The sequence below is a fragment of the Microcebus murinus genome, chromosome 14, assembly GCF_040939455.1.
Source record: "Microcebus murinus isolate Inina chromosome 14, M.murinus_Inina_mat1.0, whole genome shotgun sequence".
Classification (NCBI taxonomy): domain Eukaryota; kingdom Metazoa; phylum Chordata; class Mammalia; order Primates; family Cheirogaleidae; genus Microcebus; species Microcebus murinus.
Genome location: NC_134117.1, coordinates 22,298,751 through 22,307,999, shown reverse-complemented (window position 1 = coordinate 22,307,999; position 9,249 = coordinate 22,298,751). Strand labels below are relative to the sequence as shown.

The window sequence follows — 9,249 nt, the reverse complement described above, 5'->3', positions numbered from 1 at the left end:
TCTGGGGGTTACCCAATATCCTTTTATTAAGACAATTTCCTGTTTAAACCAGAATTGCTTTTTGGTGCTTACAATAGGAATACTGACTGACACCATGCGACAAGGTATAGTATAGTATAGTATCAATCAAGTCCTAGAACTTTTGCCTCTTCAGAAAGTACACACATGCTTAAAAGAACAGGTGGCTGATAGCTGCAGCAGGGGTATTATTATTTACATTCATCTGTTTTGTCATTTGTTGCACATTTATTGAGGGTCAGTGCTGTGCCAGGCATGGGGCCAGGTGCTGAGGGTATAGTGTGGAGCAAAATAGACACTTCGTGGACACACAGTGATAGGAAGTTCTAATTCTAGTCATCATCTGGCTGCATTTCGTCTGCATTTCAGCTTTTGTTCTATAATCATTTGCCTCTGTAGAAATTCAGAGAGTTACAATGTGGACTGTTGTTTTGATGATAATCAGTTAATTAATTTCCCATTTAGTTCTAAAAGGGATGTGAAGTGGCTTATCAAAAATACACAGATATAGTAAGACCAAAGAGTATCAAACAATAAAAACAAGCAGCATTTAGTAAAAGGGGAGCAAAGGATAAAAATCTTGTGCTAAAGACTGTTAGAGCAGTGAGCTCAGTACTCAGCTTGACTGTTAAGACAAGAGGAAGAGAAAGTGAGAAGACAAAGCCAGTTTCAGAAATCCTTTAAGAAAGGATGTTGGTTTCACAGGAGAAACCCACGTTTTCCTCACTGTAACTTTGATGAGGAATTTGGTTTTAGGTTCTCACATAAGGAGTGTGGAACATTTTATAAAATATGAGAAACAGGCATGATCTGAGCACTTCTCTCTAAATGCCTGCTGTGGGTGCTGATGGCAAAATATCTATTAGATTATTAAGGTGTTGGAAGGGTGTGTGTGTGTGTGTGTGTGTGTGTGTGCACGCGTGTGAGTGCATTTTTGATGTCAGGGAGGAGAACAGTTTCCCAAAGTGTTATTTTACTGTGATGGTTTAAAAAAAAACTGAAAGAGAACTTATTTGGGTGACATTTAGTGTAATCTCATGGATAACTTACAGCATATAATTTGCTTTCTCCAGCTGTTTGTAACAGGGACAGAAACCCTGATGGGAAAATGCATTCTCAGTGTGGCCTTCTTTGCTCTGCCCATGGGGACTGAGTGAGGGCCCATTCTAGATCTCAACCTGCCTTTCCCAGCTGAAGCAGGCATCCTGCCAGTAAGGGCAATGGGAGCCCCTTTTAACCTTAGCACTTTCTTTTAAATTCCAAATTGATATGGGACAGCGCCCATTTTTCAGGAAGACAAAGAATCAGATGATGATGATGATATGATGGTGACAATGGATACAATGGAAGAGCTGGCATTTAAACCAGGTCATGATGGAAATTGTGGCAGAGGGCACATGCCAGGCTTAAGGAACATGGTAAGAGTTCATGGAGCTTTGGATATCATCCTAAGAAGTTTGGAATCTATAGACAATAGTTGGTTGTTGAAGAATGTTAAAGAGGGCAATCCATGATATGATCTTCCTTATGTTGTAAGATGGTGTATCTCCCAACAGTGTGGTGCCGTGGTGTTAAAAAACAGTAGCCACTAGTCACATGGGGTTATTGAGCACTTGAAATGTGGATAGCCGGGTGCAGTGGCTCACGCCTGTAATCCTAGCACTCTGGGAGGCTGAGGTGGGCGGATTGCTCCAGGTCAGGAGTTTGAAACCAGCCTGAGCAAGAGCGAGACCCCATCTCTACTATAAATAGAAAGAAATTAATTGGCCAACTAATATATATAGAAAAAAATTAGCCAGGCATGGTGGCACATGCCTGTAGTCCCAGCTACTCAGGAGGCTGAGGCAGAAGGATTGCTTGAGCCCAGGAGTTTGAGGTTGCTGTGAGCTAGGCTGACGCCACGGCACTCACTCTAGCCTAGGCAACAAAGCGAGACTCTGTCTCAACAAAAAAAAAAAAGAAAGAAAGAAAAAGAAATGTGGATAGTCTGAACTGAAATGTGCTGTAAGTATAAAATACACACTGAATTTAGAAGACTTGGTACAAAACTATGTAAAAATAACTCAATATTTTTTTCTGATTACAAGTTGAAAAGAAATCTTTTCAATATATTCAATTCAATAAAATATATTATTCAAATTAATTTCATTGGTTTCTTTTTACTTTTTAAGTAAAGCTACAAGAACATTTACAATGACCTAGGAGACTCACATTATATTTTATTGGAAGGTTGCTGGTGTGGAGGCTGGCTTGGGGAAGGGAAGAACCAAAGACCAGGGGGAGAGAGGGAGTTATTGAGTCATTGCAAAACCTTAGGCAAGGGATGATAAGGGTGGGATCTAAGGGAGAGACTCTGTGAATGAACAGGAGAGAAATACTAAAAGACACTTTAAATAGGACCTGACAAGAATTTTTCTGGATGTGGGAATCAGAAAGAGGAAGGTGTCAAGGTTGCAAGTCAAGCATCTAGTTTAGGTGACTTAAGATGATGTTGGAGGCATGGTTTTTAGGTCTTGCTGCAGGTGGGTTTCAACGTGGACAGGCATGTGTAGGAAGCAATGGGGAATTCAGATGTGAAGTTCAAGAGAGAGGATGTGGTGGAGTTGTAGATTCAGGAGTCAACAGCAAGAGGTGGCAGCTGAAGTACAGAAATGGGTGAGATCATTGGGCTCACTGGGGGAGGAGTAGAATGAAAGCCAAGCACAGAGAAGTGGGGGAATGATGGAGGTTGGGGCTCAGAATTTAAGATGTGGATGAAAGAAGGGAAGCTGGTGAGCTTGACCTAGACTGGCCAAGGAGGACCAGGAGACCCTGGTACCATGTAGAGCAAAGGAGACCTTTCCAGATGGGACATGTTTACAAAATGCAGGAATGAGGCTGTCAGGAAGCCACAGGTGGTGTGTTGGGGCAGGGCTTTGACTCAGTCACCTGAGGCTGATGTCAAATTGCAAAAGGTCCAGTATAGAGCCGGCCGGTGAGGAAGGGGAGACTGCGGGTGTGGGGAGAACTCCTTGCAGAAATCTGGACACTAGAGAAGGTTGGGGGGACTGGGAAGCTGCGGGAGGGGGGGTCGGTGGTGGGGATGAGAGGTTGTGAGGATGGGGGGAGGGGGGGGCGGGAACCGGTGCAGCACAGGGCTGAGGGCAAGGATTTTTAGGCAAAAGGTGAAGGAGGAGGCTATAATTGATGGAGCAAGACAAGAAAATGAACTGGCACGGGAAACGTGAAAATGTCACACCCATGAGAGGCTTTTATACTTGTTTTTCCCTCCCCCACACACATGCTTTCGCCACATCGCCACAAGTCCATCTTGAGGATCCGACCCTTCCCAGGCTCCATTCAGGTAGGGCCTCCTTCACACGGGAGAGGGGGAGGGGCGATCCCTCTCAGAGCTTCTGTCTCTCTTGTAGTTCGCTGCTCTGGCTGGCGGAGGGCCCTGCTTGGGGGACTGCACTCTCCCGGCTCTCCCGGGCTGTGTGGGCCTCGGTCTGCACGCTGCCCAGACAGCCAAGACCACTTACTCCGCGGCCCCTCTGCCCAGAGCCAGACCAGAGGGGAGGCGCCTTCCCCCTCCCGCAGCCCGGGCTCCGGCTCGCCTGCAGTGCCGGCCTCCCCCGGCAGGGGCGCTGGCCACCCGCGGATGGCCGCTCCCGTCCCGCGTCCATCCCGCGCCCACTTGGGCCTCCGCCGCTGGAACTTCTCTGGGCGTCTACAGACGCCGGGACCCGCCTCATTCTGGGCCGGACGTTGTCACCATTCTTCGGCCCGGCCTCCCCCGTTCCCAATTCCCATTTTGGCCCCGCGTGGGAAAGCACGTTCGGGAGAGGGTCCAGGTAGGGGGTCCCTGGAATCGCTGGCTGTCAATCTTCCCCGGCGACCGTCTGCGCCCTCCACCCCTCTTGGCACTTCCCCGGAGCTCTTTGGCCTCCTTTTCTCTCTCCCTCTTCCGCTAACACCATTCTTCCCTCCCTTTACTCTCTTCTCCCTTTCCCTATTTCTCCCTTGTTCCTTTTTCTCACCTTTCTTCCCTCTTGTCTCTGCGCGTTCCCCTCCCTCTCGCTCGCTCCAACCATCCACAGAGGCACGCACCGTCTACTCCCGCAGGGGACGGGCAGGCCTGGAGGCTGCCTCCCTCCTCAAGCCCCTCCATCTGTCCTCCTCCTTTCTCAATAAGCTGCTCCGCCAGCTCCTCGCATCTCCGACTTTTCCACCCCCAGTCGTCCCCGGGGCTTCCCAGAGGCCGCGGGCTACACCACACGCCCTGGGGCCTGTAAACCGCAGCTCGAGGTCATCCTCGGAGTCAGCTCTCTCTCTCCAGCCCACCCAGAGTCTCCGTCTTCCCGCGGTCAACAAAGTCGCAGCTGCCCCAGCGTCCAGGCTTCCTCCTGCAGCAGGGGGCTGGGGACCTGAGGAGCTCACGCCGCGCTGGGCCGGGGACCCTCCAGCTGGCGGCCGGGCGACACTCGGAAACAATTGAGCCCTCTCAGCAACGGATCTGGGGAGAGTGAGGGCGCGACCTCGCTTCCCAATGCCAGGCACAGAGATGGGGTCTGAATCCCCCCATGGGAGCAGACGTTCTCCGCTACTTTCTCCTCACCTCTGGCCCGGGGCCCGGGATGGAGAGCCCCGAACCTGAAGAGAGCCGGCAAGCCCCACCCCGCCACCCGCGCCTCCCGGCTCTCTTCCCTCGCCCCCTAGGGAGGCTCGGTCAGGTTACATCTTTGGGCGGTGGGGGCCGTGGGTGCGGAGGGGGGGCGCCAGGAGGGGAGGGCTACCGCGAGCAGCCTGCCCTGTTCTCAACACTGCCTTTCTGACGCCTCGCGGGCTCCTGGAAACGCAAACACAGCCCGTGCGTGATCCGCGCGCGCCCACGGCCCGAGCGCATCCCCCGCCTCGTTCCCCACCGCTCGCACTAACGCACACATGGTCGCGTAAAAGCGCACGCACGGAACTGCGCTCCCCTTCACACCCAGCACCGCCCGCCACCCCCGGGCTCAGCCAGGTACCCCAGCCCCTAGGCGCCTGCCCGCCGCTCCCGCGCACCCCTTGCCTCACGCCCGCCTGCGCGCACGCACGCGCACGCACGCATCCTCCGCGCCCCCGCACGGGGGCGCAGGCCTCAGGGAGTCGGGGGGCGGGGAGCGGGCCAGGCCGGGCCGGGGAGCCACGAGCGGGTGCATCCCGAGCTTGGCTTCTGTGTGCCGCCTCCCCACACGGAGGCTCCTGGCTCCCTCTCGGCTCCCGAACGCCAACAGTTGGCGCTGAAAACACTTTACTCCTCCTTCTTCTCCCCTGAGACCCTTGTACCCTCCCCGTGCACCATCTCCCGCCCCCCAGAACAGGCCAGCAGAGTAAACCCCTAAACGCGCGGAGGAGCGGCTCCCAACTATTCGTCAGGAGCAGGTTGGAGGCTGGATTTCGGAGAGACTCGGAGATTGGGGTCTATTGCCAGCCCCTCCTCTTGGATCTGGCTTGATTTTCATATTTTAAAAAAGAGGAATTTCTTATCTTTGAACACTCCTTTTTACAACATTTCTGAAGGTGCTCGGGAGGGAAGACTTGGGGGGCTCTTATTTCAAGAAACAGAAAGCACCGAAGGGGCATTCGTTGATTTTCCTCGGGTTTTGGAATCACCCTCTGGACGAGAGAGCGAGCGAGCGGGAGCGAGGAGGGAAGAGTGGAGAGGACCGACGAGGCGCGCCCGCCGGAGCCACCTCCTTCCCGGCCGCCCCCTCCCCACTCCCCCGACACACTCGCTCGCTCGCTCGCCGGCGCGCGCACACCCCCCGCGCCGGACCCGCACCTCGGCGGGCGCCACACACTCGGCAGCCCGAGCAGCGGTAGCCGCAGCGGGATGGAGGCGGCGCGCACTGAGCGCCTGGCAGGCTGGCCCGGGGCGCCGCTAGCCCGGACGGGGCTCTTACTCCTGTCGACGTGGGTCCTGGCCGGCGCAGAGATCACTTGGGACGCGACAGGCGGTCCCGGCCGCCTCACGGCCCCGGCTTCGCGGCCACCGGCGTTGCCGCCTCTCTCGCCGTGGGCAGTGGAGAGCCAGTGGCCGGAGGAGCTAGCGACCGAGCGTAGAGCTGCCGCGCTGAGGCGCCGGCCGGGACGAGAGCTGCTGCCCCAGCAGGGCGGCGGCAGCGGCGGTGAGCTGCAGGTTAAAGCCGGAGAGACGTCGCCGGCAAGCACGCGCTGGGGCCAGGGCATCCCAGCTCCTGGCAAGCCTAGCGGAGCGAGGAGGAGTCGCCGGGCGCAGCCCCCCAGCGCCCTGGAGCTCGGGGACACCTGGGCTACTGCCCTGGCCGATAGTTCTAAAGGAAGCCGCCCCCTGGCAAAGGGTTCCCGGGAAGAGATGAAGGCTCCGCGGGCCGGGGGCTCGGCGGCTGAAGAGCTCCGGCTGCCCAGCACCTCATTCGCGCTGACCGGGGACTCGGCCCACAACCAAGCCATGGTGCACTGGTCGGGACACAACAGCAGCGTGAGTACCCACCCGGTGCCGGGTCCTGGCAACAAGGGGGAACTGGGGACGGGAGCGAAGGACAGATAGTTGCTCGGGGGTCGAGGCGGGTGGGGGGGCGGGGGGGGCGCCTGGACTTTTAGTGAGAACAGGTTTGTCTAGCTCCCCCAACGCCCCCAACAGGTTAACGGAGTTTGTTGTAGGATGATGTGTGCGTTTGTTTACTGGAGACCCTAGGATTGGGGCCGCCTGGAGGGGAGAAGAGGAAGGGGTTTCTTAAAGATGGGGGGTATCTGTGGTCACTTTCTCCCCTACTCGGCTTGGAGAATCAGTTTTCCAGTTTGGGGGGTGTTGAATTCATGGGTGAGAACAAAGGCTGATTTGGGGAAGGAGCCGCTGGACAGACGGTGGATTCCTGCGATTGCTTGGGCTTCCCCCCACATACTCGCTCCTGCAGCGGGAAAGGGAACCCGGGAGATTGAGGCCATTGGGACTCCCAGACTCCTGCTCGCCTTGGGGTCACTACTCTTCGTTTCAGGCGCGTGGTCTGGCAGCCCAGGCGGGAGGCTGGGCCAAGTGGGCCCAAGCCTTGGCCTTCAGGTAACCCGGGTTCCTCCTTCGAAGCCCAGGCGGCTGCCCTGGAAAGCTGCAGCAGAGGCAGTAAAAAAGTTTAAAGTGCGCAGCGAAATTCAACACCCATTCCACAACGCTCGCCCTTTCTCGTGCACAAGCACACATAAGTCACGAAGCAGAAAACTCTCGTCTCTGCCACTGCGTCCTGCGCCACAAACGGCTCGCTGAGTGGAGTTGGATCCCCGTGCTTTCTGCGCACCTCTCCACCCCTTTTCCCCTCCGCCTGGTTCTCCTGGACGCTGATGCACCGAGAGGTGGCGCCCATGAGCCCGCTCTGGCAACTCGGGCGCTCCGGGCTTGGCGCCCGGCTCTGAGCTTCGCCCGGCCCTGGCGCTGGCCCCGCAGCTGCAGCGGCCCGCAGCGCGTGCCCGGAGGGGCTCCTGCCACCTCGCCGGCACTCAGCAGCTGTGCAGCCCAGAGAAGGAAAGGCCAGGGACCGGCTCCCAGATCTTTCCCACTTCCCTCCCTCCCGCGGTCGCTACTTCGGCCAGCTTTGCAGAGTCCTTTCCTCTTCTCTGCCTCTCCCGTTCAGATTAGAACCTGGCTTTGGCTAGAGTACGAGCTCCAGGCAGAGAATGATGGATGTATATAGAAGCAGCTTTGGGAAATTCATTGGGAACGCATACGCACCATCTTTTGTATTTCTCTTAATGACCGGCATTTGAAAAGATTTCCCTGGGAAATGTACGCCTTATTGTAAGAGCCTGCGGGTGTTCAGGATTGGGTCGTGAAAACAGGAAAGCTAGGGGTTCCAAGAGCGCAGCACATAGGCAATCCCAAAATTGCAGATTTCCTGATTCTTAATGATATACAACACTGTGCGGGCAGCCCAGCCTGGGTAACAGATGCCGGGGTCGAAGGACGAGTTGGGGTCCAGCTCCAAAGCAGCGCAGTGGTGGGCTTCATCTGACTTCCATAAAGACGCCCCCAGCCTCAGGCTGAACACCTCTGTTTGGAGGAGGGATGGGCCACGTGTCCCTTTGCAGGGTGGGGGATGTAAGACTTACAAGTCCCCAGAAGACTTGGATGTATGTGTGTGGGGGGGCAGGGAAGTGGGGGTGGTGGTGTGAGGGATGGGAGGTAATTCTCTGACAGCAGGGGTCCTGAATCCCAACTTCATTTTAGTTTGATAATTAGAAAGTGTGTGTGTGTGTTTGGGTTCTTACTTGGTTAGGCAGATGATGGGATATGTGGAAGTAAATGTATCCTTGGAGCAGTAGATGATGTCCTCACATATGTATGGCTTTATTTATTTATATATATATTTTGAGACAGAGTCTCACTCTTTTGCCCTGGCTAGAGTGCCGTGGCATCAGCCTAGCTCACAGCAACCTCAAACTCCTGGGCTCAAGCCATCCTCCTGCCTCAGCCTCCTGAGTAGCTGGGACTACAGGCATGTGCCAGCATGCCCAGCTAATTTTTTTCTAGTTTTAGTTGTTTGGCTAATTTCTTTCTATTTATAGTAGAGACAACGGGGCTCTCTCTCTTGCTCAGGCTGGTCTCGAACTCCTGAGCTCAAGCAATCCTCCTGCCTTGGCCTCCTAGAATGCTAGGATTATAGGCATGAGCCACCACGCCTGGCCTCTATGGCTTTATTAATGCCATATTTGGGCAATATAAATTCACCCTGCCTGAAGAGTTTTCTTATGTCTCTGCTTTTGTTTTATGGATCAATTTTGAATGTTCACAAGGCCCCTGAAGATGGGACTTTAGAGAAATGCTTCCTGCAAATAGTACTCGAATGTGCATGGCCTTCTCTGCCCATCTTCAATACAGCTGTGCAGCAGAGAAAGTGAGGGACAAGTCTGACCCATGTTCCCTGGGGAGATAACTTGTCAGTCTAAAGAGGCCAAAAGATCCTGGGCACTAGACTAGCTGGGCTTGGAGTCCTTGGTGATGGTGATGAGACTGAGGCAATCCATGACCAGCCCCCAGGGATGTATTGCTTGTGCTCTTGGCCAGCCTTACTGCCTAAGCAAGGGCAAGGCAGCACAGGTGGGTGATATATACTATCCCCTCTCTCCAATTCAGAGAGGGACTGCCTACTTAGCCCATAGGCTAAACCTGCCTCTTTTGACCACATTTTGTAGGCAGTACCACAAAGAGAGGCATCCTTGATGACCAGGTCTCTGATGCTC

At 54.9% G+C, this 9,249-nt stretch overlaps 1 protein-coding gene across 1 annotated transcript in view; it reads left to right on the top strand.

The window, feature by feature from the left end:
- Window positions 1–5,834: 5,834 nt before the first annotated feature.
- SORCS3 (sortilin related VPS10 domain containing receptor 3) overlaps window positions 5,835–9,249 on the top strand; it is a 566,209-nt gene continuing 562,794 nt past the window's right edge. Inside the window, exon 1 of the mRNA XM_012770778.2 lies at window positions 5,835–6,499. Coding sequence (XP_012626232.1) covers window positions 5,873–6,499 — 627 coding nt within the window. The 5' untranslated portion in view covers window positions 5,835–5,872. The remainder of the gene's footprint in view (window positions 6,500–9,249) is intronic.